Source organism: Camelina sativa, chromosome 6, assembly GCF_000633955.1.
Source record: "Camelina sativa cultivar DH55 chromosome 6, Cs, whole genome shotgun sequence".
NCBI classification, from domain to species: domain Eukaryota; kingdom Viridiplantae; phylum Streptophyta; class Magnoliopsida; order Brassicales; family Brassicaceae; genus Camelina; species Camelina sativa.
Genome location: NC_025690.1, coordinates 2375221 through 2397246, shown reverse-complemented (window position 1 = coordinate 2397246; position 22026 = coordinate 2375221). Strand labels below are relative to the sequence as shown.

Genomic DNA, 22026 nt, shown 5'->3' with positions numbered 1-22026 from the left:
GATTCCTCTGTTTCTTCAAGAAAGATGAGACTTGAGAGCTTCTTGAGACTTAAAGAGTGAGATTAGTAAGACACTTAAATAGGACTAGTTGATGCAAAAACTATAAAACAGCTGAAAGTGTAGCTTTAAGAGCACGTAAAGAAGTGGACTTTCATCACAAGGGATCACAAGGGACATGCAAAACTTGGAAAATAAGGAAGAAGAGCACTGTCAATGCGACGAGGAGGCCGAGAATGAGGAAAGATGCAATTGTCAATGAGAGTAAAGTTTAGGGGTTCAGATAGGGAGAGACTTTTGGAACAGGGTCTTGAGAGCATCTTGTCACCGGGCATTTTGGAAAGTGCCATAAGTTTGAGGAGCGAAGAGTAATGAGAATCAAACCAATTGGAAGTAATCTTGTTCAAGTCAAAGGAGAACATCTTGTCCATTATCGATAATGTCCCTCCTATGTTGTGGTTAGTGAGCCTTCAAACGTGTTGCATACCATCTGCGACCATCTCCATCTGTCTCTGAAAGTCAACACAAGACCACGGTCATCATCTACAATTTCCATAAACATATCAACAGATGATGATGCATCAATAATCGGATTTGGAACTATTCGAAACACCTCCATGTGAAGATCAAAAGCAACTAACTTAGTCTTTCCTTTGCTGAGCCAATAAAGCCATCCGTTAGCAAAAGCTGGTGCATGCTCGTGCTTTATCCTATGATGATGAGGAGGTGGAGTCACCTGCCTCCATTTCTTAGCACTGAAATCGAAAACCTCGCATGATGTTGAGGTGTTCTTGTTACTTTTCTCCTGTCCTTCATGGCTTCATGCAACAATGAGGTGTGTTTAATCGTATGCAACCACTAGTTTTTATGTTCATAATGCTTCTGTTGAAACCTGGAAAGAGGGAGCTTCTGAGACCACTTTGTGTCTGGGTTTATCACCTCGATTGGTTCTGTCATGTCCACACCACTAAGCAGAAAAGAACCATCAAAACTCTTGGAAAACAGCATCGTCCTCTCTCTGTATTTATTGCTTGTTAAGTATTCTTCTTCTTCGACTAGACGAGTCAAAGACCACTCCAACCTCATGGTCTTTATAGTAATGTTTAATGGCGTAGACAGGTCTCTACCTTCATAGATACAGATAAATTTGGGTATTTCTTCATGAAATACCTAGACTTTATCGTATATGCCCCCAATGTTTAGACACGTTTTGGAATCTAAGTAGGGATTCCACTGGAAGCCTCACCATAATCTCGTCTAACACATCGTCGTTGGGTATCTCAACCACCTTTGTTTCTCTCTTCCATGATGCATCATCTCCTGCTTTCTCTTTTGATTCTCTTCCGTGGTGCATCATCTTCGGTGTATTTACTTCTGCTTTTTCTTCCTCCCTCTGTAGAGGACGAAGCAATCTTGCCCTTTTTGAACAAACTCATGATATGTTTTGGCTTCTTCTTCTTCGTGTCTTCAATCCTTTTCTCCTATTTACTTATAAGGACGTTCTCATGCTGACATTGGAATTAGAAAATTCTAGTTTTTCCATTTTTATTTCTAAATTCCTAATGGATCCTTAATTTCCAATTTTTTCTTTATCTATTTTGGGAGTGATGTTTGCATGCATGCATAGGCTTATTTTGCGATGAAGGCTTGAGGAAAATTTGATTGAAACCAAAACCATTAATAATCTCAGTTTAAGAGTGTAGACAACATGCGACTTTCCCTACGTATACGGGTAGGTGGAGACTAAAACTTGAAAAACTGTTTTTGCAATGAGGACAACACAAGCACACACCTAAAGGTCTCTGTTTTGTCCAACTAAGCATAGAAACAATAAACAACTTTTTTGAGAAAGCTTCCATGTCTCTCTCTGAATCATGTATATAAATCTGAGTCGATCCAAGCATCCTTTTTAAGACCAGCTCTTGACGAATTCTTCTCGAGATCTTTGTTCACACTAGCGAGATCCAAACTCGGGACAATGTGCTTCAACAGAGCTCCAACAAATCTTATCACTGAAGGACCAAACTCAGGCCATGAGATCACCAATGTTCCTCTGATGTTCTTTAGCTGACACCGGCTCAAAAGTGAAGCACTCAGACCGTCGATTACACTCCCTGATGGGAAGTAATCCAGATTCACCAAGTGACTTGTAGCTTTCTTCTCAGCGGATGACTCAAGTTTAGCTGCCAATGTTTCGTCTGGTGAGAGTTTACCTCTGAAGTTACGGCTCTGAATGGAATCCAAGATTATAACCCGCTCGGGGATGATGTCTTGGCCAATGAGCAACCTCGACACTAGGTTAGACCGTTCAGGAGATACAGGAAGCTGAACAGAGACGAGGAGGATTGAGTTTTTATCATTGGTGTCACTTAAGGAATATATGTTGCAGGATTTGTCTTCCAAAGAAGGTTCTATGGTGTTTCCAGAAAACGGGACTTCAGGCATGATGAGACTTCCAAGGAGAGTCTTTGAAGGTAAACTGTGGGAAATATAGAGAGAAGGTGAAGATATGGCTATGATGAGTAGAGATGGTCGGAGGGGCAGTTCAGGTTTCGGGTTTGAGAATATGATGAAAGGAGATGGAAGTGTTTCGGGTGGGGGAACAAAGTTGTTAAGATCTTCTTGGAAGAATCTTGAAGGTGGAGGATTCTGGGTAAGTACATCTTCCATTTCTTCTTAGCTTTTATCGAAATCTCACAAACCTGTACCAAGACACGAAACCAAGATGCAGTTAGGTAATGCAACGGGAACTTCAAAATACCTCATCTACATTGTGTGTATACATTACCTACAAAGAGTTGACAATCATGGAATCACAGATCTTGATTAAATAAAGTTTCCTAGATAACCATGAGAATCAGATAAACAACAATGACACGTAAACCCCAAATCAGGTGATGCAAACACAAACAGTTCTTTGATTCTGATCAAACCCATCATGAAAGCACCAAAAATATAACAGTCACAGGATCAAATATCTTATATTCCAAATATGAATGAGATCAACTAAATCAAAAGCAGACTTGGGTTGGTTCGTAGACATATAAGAACAGCAACTCAACTTATACTCCACAAGCAATGCCAAAAAAAAGATGTAAATCATCAAACAAGTCATAGATCTTCTTCTTCAAAGAACTACTTAAAAGTAACCTAAGAGACTTCAAAATCTACTGAGCTGGTTCAGATCTTATGCTTAATCGTTGAATTTGATTCCTTCAACATTTCTAATCCAAACAAAAGAAAACTGTAGAAACCCAAAAAAAACTAACAAAGAAAAATCGAATCTTTTCCAAACATACGAATCACACTGGTAGCCCAAAATCAAGCTTCTTACAATCTACTGAACAGTGCATAAGAGACTGAAACTCAAAATCCTTAAGAACAGGGTAACGATTCAAACTCAGAATCTACAGAAAAGTCTCAAAATCTATACATTGCAAGAGTTGTGAAGCAAACTAGAGAGTTATCAATTGAAGCGAGATGTATACGAGAATCGCAACGAGAGACGACCCAGGGAACAAAAAGCAAGAAAATTTAGGGTTAAGTGCGGAGAAGGAAGTGAAAAAGATGTACCTTTTTTTGCAGTAGAATCGATCGATGACGAACCCCCAAAAGATTGTTTTCTTATTGTTAGCAATGGTTCAGTCTTCTCGGCCAAGACAGACAGCTAAAACCCCCAAACAAATCTCAAAGGCGAGTGTCGCTATTGTGCGCCTAAGTAAATGCTGATTTTTTATTTCTCTTTTCTTTTTCTTTTCCATTTATTAATGAGACTGTTCTTTCTTTTCAATATATTTGTTAGCAAAATGCTCCCGTGTTTTCGATTTTATAAATTTAACTAGATTTTAATCCGCACTAGCGCCTACATATAATTTCTATTTTATGTTGTATCTATTTGTTAAATATTGAATATTTTGTAAATAGAGAAATAACTAAATTTTTTCGTTATTGTGCGGCTAAATATTTATATTATTTGTTATTTTTTTTTCTTTGTATACAATACAACTTGATATTAAATATTAATTATTATAACAAAAAATAAGGGATCTAAATATATAATCAGTAATTATACGCTTTGATTAAGTCACATATTTTCTAATGATTTAATTATTTTATACAATCTTAGTTAAATCAACTTGATTTTATGTCAAATATTTTAATATTAGTAGTGTTGATAAATAATTAAATGAGGATTTAACCGTACTAACACAAATTTAATAATATTTTATTAATTTCAACATGTTCTCTTTATAACTCATCTACTATATAACCACATTATATAATATTTTAGAATTTTTTAATTTTACATATTCGTAATAATTAAAAATTTTATTAAGTTTATATATGTTAATTATAATATTTAAATAATTGTCAATCGAAATTTTTTTTTTACGTTAAGAATCAAAGCTCACATATTTTGGAAAACAAATGGGAATCAAGTTGTTTTTTTCTTTGTTTACGAAGGATTCAGATATATAATATCTTCAAAACACAATATAATGTATGGTTAAATATATGATAATTTCTATTTCCATATTCATTGCTGTTATTTTTTAATTGAAATGAAATGTAAAATATTTAGGAAACAAAATCTGGAGTAATGTTAGTTTTGGAAAATTTTTAGAGGTTAATGTTGTAAATAACTTTTTAAATAAACAAAAATAAAAGGGCATAACACAAAATGTACTTCAGTGTACTCCTTTGATTTTAAATTAGTTGTAGACTTGTAGTTAAAGTTTTTTTTTGTATCTATATTAATTATATTAATAAAATATTAAATTTTGAAGATATATAAAAAAAATAACTACAAAACTTAAGAGAATGACTTTATATTTTTAACAAATTTGATCAATACTCAGATAAATACGTGGAACTAACAATGATACCTGATTTCACGTAATCCGGTATATATTTAGTATGCAAGTAGAAATCCTTAAGAAAAACCGGGATTGTTTTTTTTGGTCGATATGTTGTTCACCAAAATTGTGTATGTAGTGTGGTGAGGAGGTGTGGTGGTGTCCGAACAGAAACTAATCATGCTATTTTCGAGTGTCCGTGGGATTTTTATTAATGCTTGGCGCATATCTAGACTAATTGCTTGGCGAACTGGTTTTTGTGTTTCGCCAAGATCGAGAGAGATAGAAAGAGTTGTATTTTGTTTTCTTCGTCATGTTTTTACTTCAAAACGAAATAGAGATAGATTGGCAGAAAAGATTTGTGTGCGTTCTTTGGTGACTATCGCCTTTTGCAACACTGTTTTTTATTCTATTTTATTTTGGCGTGCTGCACAACTATGACTTTTGCGATTTAACGTTTGTTTTTTTTAATTTCTTTTTCTTTTGTATGTTTAGCGATTGTTTCTTTTTTTTTTTGGGTGTAATTAGCGATTGTTTCTTTGGGTTCGTGTTGATCATTTTTGTCCCTAGTTCATTTGTCTCAAGTTCTACGCTCACACACACACACACGCGTATGTGTCGGCTATTCATCTATGCCTACCATTCATCTATACACCTTCACATCCTATACATACTTCACACCTGGCCTATACATCCATCTTATACATCACATCCTATGACATTCATATATACCTTCACATCCTATCTATGTCTAACATACATTCATCTATACCTTCACACCCTATCTATGTCTAACATACATTCATCTATACCTTCACACCCTATCTATGTCTAACATACATTCATCTATACCTTCACACCCTATCTATGTCTAACATACATTCATCTATACCTTCACACCCTATCTATCCCTAACATGCTTATCATCAGGAAAAAAACAAGAAACAACATACAGATATTGGTACCACATGGCACAGTCTAGTCAACTTTCAACAAAGTCTGGCAAAGCTTGATGGAAAAACGCCACACAGTCCTCCCAAGTCCCAAGGAGCTAATTTACGATGAGAGTTTATATGATACAAGGAATTTTGTGTTATTATTGCAAAAGCATAAATGAAGTCCATAAATTAAAAAAAAAAAAAACTATAGAAGAACAAAATAAACAAGAAATGAAGCAGTTTGAGCAGTGGAGTGTCTAATCAAAATCTTGAATTTGCTCAAACTTTATAGAGAAAACCAATAAACTCAAAAATTCAAATCAGATTGAGAAACCGATCTATTCAAAACGGTTTCATCCAGTTATGATCCTCCGGAACTGTTAAAACTTCTTCTAAAGCAAAACCACCCTGCACTGAATCCGGCTTGATGTTGAACTCTGAAGTCTCTTTGAGTATCCCCAAACATGCGATCAATCCTCGTGTTCATCGTCGCTTTCGGAATCTGCAAAAGACATGAACATTAGTAGAGTTGGTTTCTCTGCCTAAATGGTCCAAGATATCATCATAGACTTTTTCTTGCGTACCTGATCTGACATCTTCGCTAAGCTTGCCTCGATCTTGTACTTGTTTCACAAGCATCCGGTAGATCAAAACCCACCAGAATATATGAAGAACCAGCAGAAAATACAGAAGTGTGTTGAACATGTAGTACAAGATCGGCCCATCGATAGCATGCTTTTCCTTGTCCACAGTCATAATAATTTGATAGCTGCAAATAAAAAAATCACATTACATACATCAAAAAGGCAAGAAAAACACTCAAGAGGATATTTACAAACCTTGTGCTCCAAAGGATCCAGAAAGGATAGTAAATGAGACGTAGAACAACCCATGACAAGGCGAAAAGAACAAAGGAGATACTCGCTAGCGTCTCAGCTCCGCAGTATTTAGACATTTTCCCAATTTCCAAGAACACATCACTCGCATCATGAAGTGCAAGAATAACAGAACCAGCACGAGATAACCTACATCACCAACATTCGAAAAACAAAAGAAGAACAGAGTAAAGATGGATCCCTTTCCTTTCCTTCCCTCCACAAAACTAGTGTATAAACATATATGTACCTGCAGAAGTAGGAGAGGACAATGAGAATAACAGTTGTGATATGATGACCCATCGAAACTCCGAAATCAGACCGTCTTGTTTCCCAAAACACCAAAGCGAATATAGAGTACGTGTAGAATCCAGCAGCAAACATATATAAAAACTTCAACTTTAACCTGCACATAACCAAAAAAAAAAAAAACAAGATTAGTTCAGAGAATCATATTTTACCAAACTCCCATCACAAAAGAGAGGAAAAAAAACTCTTACTTCATCTGTTGGTCAGGCCAAATCTGATCACCAGGACCAATCCAAAAGTAGAGAGTATTTGAGAACCAAGGCTCATTATAAGTGACAGATAAAGCAAGTAGCTCAGCTGAGAGATAGTAAATACACTTCCAAGCTGACTCTTTGAATTTTCGTACTTTGTGACTATTTTTCTTCTTCTCTTTTATGTTGTCACTCTTATTCGTACTCTTCCTTCCATAGATCACAAGATTTGCCAATTTCTACAACCCACCAATAAAACAAACAAAAAATGTAAACTTTCACCTACCAAATCTATAACTTCATCCACATTGCATTTATCTTTCAAAAACAAAAATCTAAACTTTGATGATCAGCAAGTTCATCATACAGAGAGACACGAGCCAAGAGTAATGATTGGTCCTCTCAAGTGTCAATTCATTACTTTTTTTGGTTTGTTGGTTGGTGAAAACTGAAATAAATGCGATTGCAGAAACAAAAAAAAAAAAACAAATCTTAAAAACACCCACAAAAGGTAAACAAGACAAGAAACAAAAAAAAAGGTTAAATTTTTTACCTCAAAGACGAATCTATCAAGTAGAAATCGAACTGAAGGGAAGAACACTGCAAAGAGAGGCAAAAAGCCCAAATCTTGGTAATTTGGGTACGATTCTTGTTCCCAATCGATTGATTTCACCGTTTCGAAGACACCCATCTCTGAAAAATCCTCTCTTTCCAAAATCAGATTTTGTTTTTGTTTTTTTTTCTTTTCTACATAAGAATGGAAGGAATCTCGTGTGGTTGACCAGAGGAAGAAAGCAGAGCAAAAGAGATGAGAGAAAAAAAAGGTTCAATGCTTGTAGTTTAGATTTAGTAGTAGGATCTCTCAAATCTAATGCAACAATGAGTTGTTTTCTTGATCGGATCAAAATTTGTTTACTCGAGAATCTATTATGTGTATGTGTGAGTGAGTTGCAGCTTGTGCAAAATCTAGAGATAGGCCTTTAGGGTTCGATGGGCTCTTTGCTCTGTTTGTCTTATCTGAATTACTTGAAAAAATCAATTATTTTCTTAAATTATACGAATCTATATATCTTATGTGATAATCTTTTTATTATTTAAATTCGGAATATTTTTAAACACAATTATGCTACTATATGTGAATTATTTTTACAAAATAATAGTTCTTTCATTTGTTTTGTATTTTTTTATCCTCAAAGGATGAATGGGAAAAGCTTCTTGTTTTAGTCAAATAACATAATTGTATAGTGTTTGTTAGAGAATACTCTCTCTTCAAATACAATTATATTTATATTTATTTTATATATTACATGTTTTTTTTTAAATATTATATTATTTTTTTCACATAAACAACAAATTCTCTCTCTTTCGGTTTCTCTATTTCTATTTATCTCTCTTCTCTTCCCTCATGCTCTCACATCCACTCAATTTTCTCTATTACTTTTTCTCTCTCTTCTCTTCCCTCGTGGTCTCTCACCCTATCTCTTTTTTCACAATTGACTTTACTAACACATCAAATAACATCAATTCTTTCTTTTCCTGTTTATTTATTTTTTTATGTTTTTCTCCTTCAAATTGCAGAAGATATATCACTATATGTTTTTGGATTTCAATTTCCGTCATCGTGCATTTCTGATTTAATTCATGGCATTTTGTTTTGTAACACGCTATTTTATCAAATTACACATGACAACATGTTACTTTATCAAATTTCACGTAACAACATAATATCTCTTTCTTTAATAATCTATTTTCTTAAATTACACGTTATTTGTGAAGATTACATATGCTTTCGTTTGAAAACACGATTTTTAATATGAAAATACTTTTTTTTTAAAAATGATACGCTTTTTGTTTTAGTATATACTGATATTTTTATTAACTCACATGTTTTTTTCACAAATAGCAATATGTTGTTGTACTTTTGTCTTTTGTTTAAGGGCTGTTTTGACTTTATCCTTCTCTTGAAAATGGTAGTTACCAAACTTTTCTGACAATGTGGTATTCACTTATTTTTTTCCAAAATTGTGGTATTCACTAATATTACCCTTTTTTATCATAAGATTAAAATTTTATTCATAAAAGTATTTGGGCTTACAAAAAAAATTACATGTGTTTTTTTGATAAAGATGATTTTTAAAAAGGGTCTCTTCTAAGATATTCTTTTTCAAAAATACTATTTTTAAAAAAGTTTTCATTTTTATTTTCTTGTACACAACTATACTATGTTAAATTAACTTTTAATTTTTTTACGTAGAATTTAATCATTTTATATAGAAAATATGTACTTTTGAAAATGAGCAACATGAAAGGATATTTTTGAAAAATAACAAAGGAAAAAGGCATAATACCTCTTTAATAAATTCATTATTAACATTTTACATGTATTATAAAAATTATATGTTTGTTTATCATTTTAGTCCCTTTTATTTTTTTTTGCTTTTAATGTTTTTTCTACTTTTTAAATTTGAACACACCACTTAGATGCATATTTTCCGTTTGGATCTTGCAATTATTCATTGTTGGTGCAGAAATTGGCAAACCGAATGATTTTAGGATCCAATTAAACCAAGGTATCTCGAGTAAGGCCCGTTAAATGGGCTTGTAAGCAAAAGTCCACAGACATCGTCGAGCCACCTCCTATTTCTCGGAAGCCAACCTCCTACTCTCAAACACATAAAAAGAAAAATACCATAAAAGAAGATTTAGATCTAGATTTTAGGAAATTTTACTTATCTTGTAACCTAATTACTTCATATAAATAATAGAGAGTTCGCCCTAGTTTCTCTCCCAAACACGAATATCGAAGCGCCACTACCACCACCATCCTCCGACGCCGGTGGGTTTTCTGACCGTCGGCGTCGGGATTTCCCGTCCCTGAACCCTCTGTCGAGTTCCATGTACTATCTTAGAGCAAAGTCTCATTCTTTTTTTTCCCTTTTTGTTTCCTCTTTTGAATCGTTACCAAACGATCTCAATTAACCCAAATCGCAGTGAAGGCTTGCTTAACATCTGTTCTAAAAGGAGTCAGGGTTTGGCTAGATCCTCTCCGAGTTTCTCTGTCTCAGCCTCTCTGCTGGCGGCACCAGAGTCCAATTGCCCCCTCAACTCTTGATCTGAAGAGGTGGTCGCCATGGTAGCACCCTCCTCTCCTTCGCCACCTGAGTCTTGCGAGATGAAGACGACACCGAGGGATAACGAAGGTTTCTACAGAGATTCGACTCGCCTCCGTTACTCGACTCCCGCCTCACACACACACACAAGTCACGCGTTGAGTTTGGCAGAACAGAGCATGCTTTCAACAGAGAGTTTGAAGCTCCTTTCACTCTCTTCAGGCAACCGCCGTGCGTCTCCATCTCCTAGGTCTCTCACAGTATCTCTAAGATCTGTATGGACGAACCAAGTATCTACTCTTGGTCTGCAAGCATCCCAAGTGCTACTGCCCAAATCTCCAAAATCCAGGTTACCTCTAGCTATTCCCTTGTTATCCGAGAAACACTTCCTAGGGTCTTTGGTCGATCTCCTTGTTCGAAGACTGCATTGCAGACTCCATTGGCCTAGAGTGTTTTTGGATTTTAGAGTTTATGCTAGATCCCTGGTTGTTGCTCAACTTGTGTTATTGCTTAATGGGTATCTCAACTGGATAAACCAAGGCATTTTGATTTATGAACCATCTATCGCATCCAGTTCTCAACCTAAACCCCTAAACCAATCCCCGAGTATGCTACCACCAACCCATAAGAACAAGTCGGCTTCAACTCTTTTATTGGCAATCCGATTACATGCTTTGTGTGGAATTTTTTTTCTCTTTGGCAAAGGGCACCATTTGAGAGAGAGCCCACCTGCATTGTTACTTTTTGTCATACTTCCCTGGCTTGTTCTAGTTGACTCTTCCTTGTTTTGGTCTGTTTGTAAAGGTATGCTGCTCTATGGTCTTATGCCCTGTACTCCAAGATGCTCATTTGACGAAGCAAAGCAACCTTCTGTCAGCGCCACCTCCAGTAACCACATCCTGTCTGTAATATCAACATCCCAAAAGCCCACGCTTGTCGCTTATTCCTCATTGTTATTCCGATTACCTGCTTTGTGTGGATTCCTTTATCTCCATGGCTATGGGCTCATCTAAGAGAGGACCCACCTGCATCGTTACGGATTGATACATCTCTCTGGCAATCTTTGGCTTATGGTCCCCTTGTCTGGTATGTTTATTTTGGTTTGCAGCCCTTTGGTCTTTCGCCCGAAACGTTAAGGCTCTCATCTGACGAGGCTAGGCAACCAACCTTCAGCATCATCACCACCACCCAATCTGCTACCTACCGAATCTCTGTCAAAGCATGGCTTTTGCATTTGCACCTCACGAAGGTGAGGCACTTGACTCCGATTCTCTATTCAAAGTCAATGAGTCTTAGGAACATGACTATCTTGTTGTCCTTCGGGTCCCTCGAGAATGATCACTCAAGCAACCATGATCTCACATGTCTCAAGCTACCTTTAAGTACTTGTTTCAAAGCTCTCATGGATCATTACTTAATGTTTTGTGTTTCTTTGTGTAAGGCTTTGGGGAAAGCCCTTCGTTGTATTCTTCTAAACTATGGGATTATGATCCCTTACTCTTGTACTGGTTGATTTTGAATGAATGAAACCATACGTTTGTTCAAAAAAAAAAAAGTACTTCATATAAATAGGGAGATTTGTCCCTTATGCAAAGGATCCAAAAAATTAAGACTAAAAACTCTAGTTCTTGAGAAAAACATACTTTGTTTATGAAGAGATTACAATTTGTTCTCTGTCAAACTTTATATCAACTTTTTTGAGAGAGTTTGTTAAGTGGATTTTGTTTTCTCCTCATATATACATGATCTTGAATCTCCGATGCTTATTCTTAATTTGAGTTTGGAGTTCTCCTTCAATACACTATCTTGATTCTCCAACATGTGGTTCAGCTTATTGTTAAGACAGCTGTTTTCGTTGGAAGCCTAACCTAAGAGCAAAGTTATTCGAGATGTCTACATTTTATAGTTACAGTTATATAAAGACTTTAATGCAAAATACCAACTCTTATAAAGTTAAATGTGAAGTTTATTATTGGAGAAGAACACTCTTAAACTTCATATGAAGATATAGAAACTTCAAAAATTAAGTGTGTTTTGGAGATGCTTTTAAAAGCTGACCTTAAGAACTTTAAAAACTACTTCATCAACACCTACTTGTTTATATAATCACATTCTCATTTCGTCTCCAACTATATGAAAGCTCTTGGAACGTTAGGCATTACACAATACACTTTTTTTCTTTAGTAATGTACTAGCCTCGAAAACGCTCTATGCTTAGAAATTGTTGGCAGGCACTATCACCAGAGCCTCCACCATGCCTTGTCTTCTTATGTTCCCTTTTGTAAAATTTGTATTCTTTCATTTTCAGTCTTGATTGAACTCGTCAACCATTTCATTTCAATTTTTTTTTATAAAGTATGAATTAACTTTTTAAGAATATATCAATTCCAAATATCTAATTGAATAAATCTTTAATAGACAATGTGTCATAATGATTCATCAATAGTTTATTTGGAATCATTTTTTGTATCGACTGGCGTTTTGAACAGAAGGATCATGGTGTCTACTGTAGTACTGTGTCTTGGTCCAAAACCGATTCTTATAATAATGTTCTCTAGATATTTCGACCAAATCCTAAGCTGTGATTCCGAGGATGATCTCTTTATATGTGGTTAATATTGGTCAGTAATAGCATTAACGTAATCGGATACTTATATAAAACTTGTGGTTGAAAATAGAAGCAGTTTATAAACAAAGACCATTATCACCCATTTGTAAAGTAGGTCAAAAGTTACTAGAAAAATATATAGAAAAGCAAAAGATTGATATCTTATTATCTATCGGTTAGTGCTATTGCGCAAGTTTTTACATAGTAGTAATGCGCCAGGTGAAATTCAAGAAAACATGTTTGGTGGGTTTGTCACACTCGTTGTGATGCTTTAAATAGATACAAAATATTTTTAAGAAAGAAAAGTTCATAAAATCTATAAGAAAAAACAACCTAATGATTAAGTATTTGATTAAATTTGTTAAAAGAAGAAGAAGAAGAAGGGCCAACAATTTTAGCAATCTTTTGTTTTCTTTCTTGTTTCAAATGATGCCCAATGCAAGTTTTATTATTATGCGGCGAACAGAAACTATCAGAAATTGTTAGTAGAGGCCGTCGTCATCATTAATTTACATTATATTATACTACTTTATCTATCTTTTTATAAAACATGATCAGTTACAACTCAACTCATACACCACACCTACTAATCAAATTTGTTAAAAAAAAAAACATGATGGTAATTGGTAATACTAGTGCAAAGTGCAAATATACGACCAGTCGACCACTATTTTTTTCCTTTCAGTATTCTTCTCTTTGTGTCTAGAAAGCTCTTACGTGTTCGAATTACTAATGTCAGAACATATATATACTTCACATTATTTTATGAGAGTTTAGACGAGTTAAAACATAGTACTTTCTAAGTACGTAATATTAACATAGATTATGATTTGGTAATTACAGATAGAACGGTAAGGTAAAACCAATTACAGTAATAGAAACCAAAAAGTCACATAACGACATAAATCTAAAACAACGAAATTGCAGATTGGATCAGTAAAAATCCGGACTCTGCAGAATTGTATCTAACATAAAATCCGGTTATGCATACCCTAACTTAATTAAAAAATAAAATAAACATATCATTTAGAGTATTTTATAAAAATAAATATTTTCTACACTAAATCTACGTTAAATTTTGTGTTCGAGCAAGAACTATATATAATTTGAGACGTTTCGTATTACTTATACGTTTGTGATCGTATGATTATCTATATATATAAGAGAACATGAATATGCTCAAGAACTAAGTTAGATTATTTAACTTCAATACAGAAATATTATGTTTATAATATTAATATATCAACGTTACCAAATATTTATTCGAGAAATTAACAACCAAAACCCAAACTCAAAATCTCTGCCCTTCCGATGAGACATACTAGTTATCTTCAAACTCTCTTTGAATACTGTTTTCGTTGTTCTTGTTAGATTTCAGTTCACAAACAAGCTTTCGGAGATCAGAAGCTTCTTCTTTGAGTTTGGAGTTCTCCTTCAATATACTAGCTTGAGTCTCCGACACACGGTTCAGCTTATCGATAAGACAGTTGTTCTCGTTGCGAAGCCTAATCACCTGAGACCAGAGTTCGTCAAGATGTCTCTGTTTCCTCATCCTCGACCTCCTTGCAGATTCTCTGTTAGAAAGCATCCTTCTCTGTTTCCGCTCGTCAAGTATTATGATGCTTTGGTGATGATCTTCGTCGGAAGCTGAGTTGTTGCTTATCATGAGTTCTTGACTGTTGGATGATGAGGAATAGTTGTTGTTGTTGATGATCAGATCGTTGAAGTAGTTTAAGGATGAGGTTGGAGAAGAAGGCATGTTTATTATGTTGTATTCCGGCGATAGATATTGGAAATATCCGGTGACTTCGGCCGGAATCATTGTTTTTGTTTGGTTAAATATGAGTATGTATGATTTGATATGTTGTGTGAAGAATTGGGAAGAGTTAGTTTGAAGTAAGAGGAGGAAGTAGGAGAAGGGTTTTATAATGTTATGAGAGTTAAGTGAATCATGTAGAATGGGGTCCCATGGATTATAATATGTTTATTTAGAGCATATTTGAAGAAGACAAAAAAAAAACTATATAATTCGTAATATATAGTGGTGGAAGAGTAAAAAAGGATCATAATCAGAGATCATTTGAATTTAGTCGGCGTATGACGTATTTAATTTGATTTTTATTTTTTGGACAAATATATTTAGCTATTGTTAAAATCCATTTGTTTCTATTTTTTGTAATAAGGACAAATAAATAGAGATAGTTAGTTTAGTCATAGCAAAAACAAAAATTGTTAGGTTGATATAGTTTGTTTATTGGAAGTGGGAGCAGAACTGCAAGAAGCTTTTTACAAATTTGTCTTCTTTCTAATTTAAATTGAAAAATGAGATGCTAATTTTTATGATCCAATAAGTGAACCCTTTTTACCAAGTAATATGCATCTACCTTACTCATGAACATTGAAGATTATATAGTGTTTGTAGAAAGAAAAACAGTTGTTTGGATTGCAACATCGATACGTTAAGTTAACGTGTTTTTTTCCTAACTTTTTGTTAAGGTTTTTATTTTTCTTCTACTTATATCATCAAACAACGACAGCAAAAACATTGTTTCTGTGTACTATATTGGAATTTTTGTTATTTATGCCATATTTTTTCTAATTTTTTTTTAAATATGTCATATTGGTAAAACATTTTTAAATCTGCCATATTCATTAAACATGGCAGTTTCAATTTTACCAGATTGTCTTTGCAATTAAGATTTGTTTCCAGGGAGAAAAGATGGACGCGTGATAAAAAGTATTTTACGGAATGATGGACAACATATTCATATTAGAACTTGTCCACCAAAACAAAGTAGACAACAAATTAATACTAGTTGTCTATCATTTGAAGAAATTCATTAAACAATTAAGTAATAGACATCATATTAAAAGTGATTTGAATTAGTCTACCACAATAAATGTATAAACCAAATAACAAGATATGCGGATAGAAAATAAAATGTATACACACGCAAACATAATGATAGACAATTTTCATACTCATGATAGACAATACTAAAAATACACCGATATTGGCTACTAAGGTTTTAGGTTGTCCACCACCCGATTATATTTTGTCCACAATAAACGATTTTACATCTAGTCCATAACAATCGATTTTCCAGATCTAGTCCATAACAAACGATTATAGACGACAATAAAGGCTGGTCTACGAAAGACAAATTTAAAAGAACACTACACTTCATGATAGACAATATTTTTTTTTTTTTACTAATGTTTGGCCTAAGGATATTTTTGTAATTCGTTTCATACCCAATGCCATTGCTATGGCAGATTTGGAAAGGTGTAACTGATTATGGCACATTTAGAAAGATTTTTCACTGTTCATGGCACATTAGTTAGTTTTCTCTACTATATTTCTCTATCAATAAAAATAGTAGTTCGATTTTGATATCATCATATCTTATTTTATTTTTTTGAACAAAACAGAGCCTTACTTTCATTCAACTAATCATAGTAGCATGGTTACAAAGGGTGAAGGTTTTCAAAGCAAAGCTTGATAGACAAACATCTGCAACAAAGGTAAAGATAGATAAATCGACAGACATGTCCAAGAGGTGTTGTAGACTTGAGCAAAAGAGCATCAAACTACAAGCTAAATCCGGGGTTGTCGACGCCACATTCGCTGATACAGCGGAAGAGTGGTAGATTGTCCTTATCAAATTGACATTGGGACGTTGAAGGTGTTTCCATGGCCGAGAGACTAGATGGTTTGATCTGCTCATTGGCAAGGAGGATGGTGGATGGAGGGTTAAGGTTGGACATGGTTTACTTGAGGAGATTTCGGTAACCAACACCCATGGAGCTATGGTCAAAATGCCGACATTCTTCAAACTTTGCCAAGGGGAAACACACTTCCTGACATTGATGAATTGAACTTGGGAGTAAGCAGGTCGCAAGGGAGGTGTGTAGAGAAGAATGGGAAGGTGTCGGTAACTTTCTCTTCTTGAAGAGAAGGTCATAATGCCGATCTTCCTATAGCTTCCGGTTTCAGCACAAGTAGAGCAAAGATGCAATTGAGATATTTCAAGGAACAGCTGAAACAAGGGGTTAGATCCAAGAGGGACCGGTAACCATCACTCGGTTGAGACGAGTTCATAATGCCGGTCCTCATCAATCTTTGACAGTCAAAGGTAACAAACCTAAGCAGATCTAGAGGCAAGGTTCTCAAAACAACTTCGCAGCAACAGAGCACACATGGGTGATTATGTTTCAATTGCAGTCTTCGAAAAATTGATTCCATGAATCGACCCAAGGTTATGCTACAGGAAAGCAGAAGAGGATTTTGAACAAACTTGGGGCTATGAGGTACATAGGTTGGGTCGCGAGGCCTTGGCAAGATCTTGCACAGCTCCAACGTCAATACAGAGCTCCTGTTCAACTGCAACCGAGCCAAACGCTTGGTGAGGGGATCTAGATCCAAGGAGCAGAGAGGTGAAAAAGTTGACTTCAAGGGAGGCGCGTGACAAAGACGAAGCACAAAGTGGTATGGGCATCCTGAGATCTCAGATTTAGCGATGAAAGGCTGGAACTTTGTGAGAATCACCTCACCAAAAGGAACCACCAAGAGAGACAGATTGAGGGGAAGGCAATGAAGCTGAAGCAAAGCCGGATTTGCAGGGTGGAGACATGGTGAACCTCCAGTTCGTTCACCGCCAAAACAACAGGAAACAACACTTAAGAGAAAGAGGAGAACATGGTGATGCGGAAACAGCTTCTCAGCGATGCCGATCGGAATCGACGCCGCCAGAAGAGAAAACATCAGGGCTTGTGGTAGAGAAAGAAACGGCTAGGGTGAATTGTTATATCATAACTAACATTTTGTTTTCTTTTATATCATCGTATCTTATAACTTACCCAATTTTAGATTGTTAGAGCATTCCCATCTCTCATCCTACTGAAGGAGTCTTCTCATAAATATAAAAAAAGAAAAATATGATTTTAATGTTTGAGTGTCTTTAAATCAAGACATGATTTCTTTTAATGCCTTGTTGGAGACATTTTCTGGGAAGATGTCTCTATTTTAAAACTATTCACAATTAAATATTAATATCTTTTGAAACTTGAATTTTTTAATATTGTTACAGACACTCGTAAAATATGTGGAATTATCCAACATGCCCTTATATCCATCATCGAAGACATTGCCTCTTTCTTGTAATAGTAATATTGTTAATGCACACGTATGATAGACTACTAACCACTAGAATTTCAGTCTAGAATAATCATGATCACGAGAAGGTGATATGGATGACACAAATAAAAATTGTTTCGAGATATTAAAATTGACTTGACCGTCGGATGAAGATAGTGAAACAAAAATAAACGTTGGCTTTGTCTTATCGCAAGAATTTTCGAAAGGTGTATCTGACCATTAATGACTGAATGACACTTAGATTCTTATCGAATGTGTGTGATACAACATATGTCAAATCTATTCTTCCTTTTATTCACTTTCACATACGTACCTTCATATAGTATATAGTATATGTTTGATTATAAAAAATGCATACATTCACAAATATATAAACAAAGAATATGAATGTACTTTGTAAATTGGATTTTAGTGGCTAATCTGATAATTAAGTCAAGAAAATTGTAATGAGTGGGTCCAAACATTTTCTAGTGATCCTTCGTGGCCAATACACGAAATACCAAATTCCAAGAGACACAACTTAACCATTTTGTTTACATGTTCTATTCTATCTCTCTTTATTTGATCTTTCCATAGATAATATAATCACCTAGAATGAAGAAAAGGGTAAACATACGTCTAATTAGGATGATCGATGCCATCTTCTCGATGGGTAGTAATTAGCATAGATATATAGTACTCTTTTAGTATGCTAAACAATTATATTATATGTTTCTACACTTTTTTCGTCTTATTTTCTACTGTTTTACTTGGCTTTCACTTTCCTCATGCTATTTTTTTAATCAAATAACACTGGACTTGAAAAAAAAAGAGACTAAAAAGTCTAAAAGTATGTCTCAACTTTTTTTTTAAAGTTAGCTATCCGAAATAATAATAATTAAGATATATTGTAACTGGAAAATATTGTCATTTCACTCCAGCAAAAAATTAGGCTCTACAGTTTCATAGCGAATAAACTCTCTAACTTTCATAAAATATATATATACTACTTATCTAGAAATATTTGAAAGTTAATTTTTAAAGATATGATAGAGCAATGATACTTCAGTTGCTATGAGATTGGCGCACTTGCATTTACTTTAAAAGACTTTAGTTACTTTTAAATTCTTCACTAAGTGACTAGCTTCTGGCCATTTAGACGATTGGGTGTGTTTTCCTTTTTTTTCTTTGTTGCACCAATAATTATCTACTACAGACTATATAATTGGCTACACAATAGACATGTCAAAAAAAAAAAATGGCTACACATTAGATAACGACAACAAATTAATTTCAGTTTTATAAAAATTGACTTCTCTTTTAGATTCTATATACATATGTATTTGATATGATGTAAATATATATATGAGATGAGAATATATATATATATATATATATTCTTCTAAAGTTTACCGATGAAACGAATCAATAAAAGATTGCAACTTTTATGTGCCATAAAATCACATTAAGGAGTCAATGTGGAGCATGCTTCATTGGGTAATTCCTGTAGCAAGAAAATTCCAACTGCACTACAAATTAAAGTGTGATGCTTCACCTATTTTAAGCTTCAACTATATGATCATTTAAAGATCTTAAAAAGGAAGTGTGTGAGGAACAATTTGATATTTTGATGTATGACACAATTAATGTCTCCACTTTCACCACTTTATAACACTTCCACAAGATTTATTTATTACTATTCTTCCGTTATATCTACTAGTTATTTTATATTTAAGGTTTGTAATCCTATGTCTTTTAGTTAAAAAAAAACATGATTGTATATGCTATTGGTTTCTAAATTCAAAATTATTTTTCACAAAAAAAAAAGAAAAGAAAAGAATGTTTGGCACTATATATAGTATTAAGCAATCAAATTAAGGTAGTGATCCACTCACGCTTTACCTTCCGACATTGATTAATTAATCACTTGTTAAACATATCTTATTAGATTACGTAAGCCATTTTTAATCTCTACTGTATTCATTGTGTACACGTATCGATATCGACCCGACCAAATAAATATAGGAATACTTTTTTTTCTTCGGAACGTTGGATAGCTGACACACTGATTAGATCATATAATTGCAGGATTTAATTATAGTTTATGATTAAAGGTTCGGATAAGAAGAATGTTTTATGTTTTATAATCCTAACTATCTCGAGTTGCTTTCTCCTATTTTGTAACCATAAGAGTGGCAGTAATACACGATACGTCTCTATCCGTCCATATTCATAAAATAAAATTAAAGGCCTCGTACTTCTGCTTTCCATATAGATAATTTATTATTAACCATTATAAACCAACATATTTAATCGTTCATTAATTTTGAAGTTAGCTTGTGGTTTGTGTTTGTGGATAGGAGACTGTGGGTTATAGAAAAAGTAAAGTGCATGATTGGTAATTGTTAGCAATAATTCAAAGAGCTAGAATTCATGGTAGCAACAAAAATTATGGACTCCAATACTAAATAGTTGCTACCATAAGCCAACTCTAGTATTTATTTAAATAAATTACGGACTTAATTACTTAAATAAGTATTGAAGTTAGCTTGTGGTTAGTGTTTGTGGATAGGAGTACTTATCTAAATAACTGGATTTTTTTCCTTTGGTAGTTATTCTACAACAAAAATATGTACACCACTATGCAATCTACAATGTAAGAATGTATACATTTCATAATAAATAAACTAAATTTAAACCTAAAAAAATAATAATAGGCATAAGCAACCATTCTTCTTCTATATACGTGAAGATGCAGATTATTTCGAACCATTATATTAAACCACAAATTACAATATTAAAAATTATCATTAACGATTAATGTAAGAAAACATAAAAGGATTAGCATATAATCTTTACGATTAAGGAGAGCCAGAAGAACCCATAACAAAATAGAAAAAAAAGGTTACATGTTATATATTAATCAAAGAAATATATCATTGGCACTTTTGAAACCTAACTGGCTGCTGCGAAATGGCGTCAGCAAATGTCAACTTCAAAATGTAGGATCCTCCATCTTTTGTTCGGATTTGAGGCTCTCATTGATGCCAATCCATTTTATTATAAAACATTGCTTTAAATTTATATACACATGAAAAACAACATTATATGTTACATTTACTCTATTTCATTTAAAAATCAAGCATACGCTTATGAAGTGGAGAAGTGCATAGTACAATTTTTGTAAGAATAATTTATTATTCTCTAATGCTAACGAGTATACTAAACCATAATTATCATAGATTCGTTATTAATTATATGATCTAATGAATGAATCTTATAATAAGCTTTTGGTTAAATTTTTTTACTTTTATAGAGTTGTCAGATTTTTTAACTCATATATTCGAAAACATTTTTTTCTTTGTCAAAGGGTTATAATTCATGTTCCATATGCAACAATATTTTCAAAATTCATCACCATAAACATCAGTTGAGCTGTTTTGTTTTTTGTGTGTTTTTTGTTGTCTTTTTCTCTATTTTTAGAATATCATCCTTTCATATTGTTTTTTTTTTTTTTTTTTCACAATGCAAATCAATTTCCACTTGGTAGATCGGAAAAGAAACCATATCTAGAAAATATTATGCCTTAGGGGTCAATCATGCTTCCCCATTCTTAGATGAGCACAGACATATTTAGTCATATAATTATGTGTGCACATATCTTGATATATAAAAAGAATATCGAATCCATCTATATAAAGAAATAACTTTATAGTGTTCATTCAAGCAAAAGGAAAGCACNTAACGATTAATGTAAGAAAACATAAAAGGATTAGCATATAATCTTTACGATTAAGGAGAGCCAGAAGAACCCATAACAAAATAGAAAAAAAAGGTTACATGTTATATATTAATCAAAGAAATATATCATTGGCACTTTTGAAACCTAACTGGCTGCTGCGAAATGGCGTCAGCAAATGTCAACTTCAAAATGTAGGATCCTCCATCTTTTGTTCGGATTTGAGGCTCTCATTGATGCCAATCCATTTTATTATAAAACATTGC

The 22026-nt window shown here is 33.9% G+C and overlaps 3 protein-coding genes across 3 annotated transcripts; all 3 read right to left on the bottom strand.

The window, feature by feature from the left end:
- LOC104790165 lies at positions 1645-3723 on the bottom strand. Its single transcript, XM_019246627.1, has 2 exons — positions 3572-3723; positions 1645-2701 (listed from the first exon to the last, which is right to left on the bottom strand). Exon 2 carries the CDS (start codon positions 2665-2667, stop codon positions 1870-1872), a length of 798 nt encoding a protein of 265 aa, XP_019102172.1. The 5' UTR covers positions 2668-2701; positions 3572-3723; the 3' UTR covers positions 1645-1869.
- Positions 5931-8176, bottom strand: LOC104790164 (LAG1 longevity assurance homolog 1). Its single transcript, XM_010515865.2, has 6 exons — positions 7720-8176; positions 7167-7405; positions 6917-7072; positions 6631-6816; positions 6376-6560; positions 5931-6293 (listed from the first exon to the last, which is right to left on the bottom strand). The coding sequence occupies exons 1-6, from the start codon at positions 7855-7857 to the stop codon at positions 6262-6264; spliced, it is 936 nt and encodes a 311-aa protein (XP_010514167.1). The 5' UTR covers positions 7858-8176; the 3' UTR covers positions 5931-6261.
- Positions 14059-14820, bottom strand: LOC104790163 (basic leucine zipper 8-like). The gene has a single exon (XM_010515864.2). It carries the CDS (start codon positions 14704-14706, stop codon positions 14206-14208), a length of 501 nt encoding a protein of 166 aa, XP_010514166.1. The 5' UTR covers positions 14707-14820; the 3' UTR covers positions 14059-14205.

Excerpts from the sequence above, each read along its gene's own strand:
- LOC104790165 (XM_019246627.1), bottom strand. The coding sequence starts at position 2,667 with ATGGAAGATGTACTTACCCAGAATCCTCCACCTTCAAGATTCTTCCAA.
- LOC104790164 (XM_010515865.2), bottom strand. The coding sequence starts at position 7,857 with ATGGGTGTCTTCGAAACGGTGAAATCAATCGATTGGGAACAAGAATCG. Across the intron at positions 7,073-7,166 it reads TGGCCTGACCAACAGATGAA|GTTAAAGTTGAAGTTTTTAT; the intron begins GTAAGAGTTTTT and ends GGTTATGTGCAG. Across the intron at positions 6,294-6,375 it reads TAGCGAAGATGTCAGATCAG|ATTCCGAAAGCGACGATGAA; the intron begins GTACGCAAGAAA and ends TGTCTTTTGCAG.
- LOC104790163 (XM_010515864.2), bottom strand. The coding sequence starts at position 14,706 with ATGATTCCGGCCGAAGTCACCGGATATTTCCAATATCTATCGCCGGAA.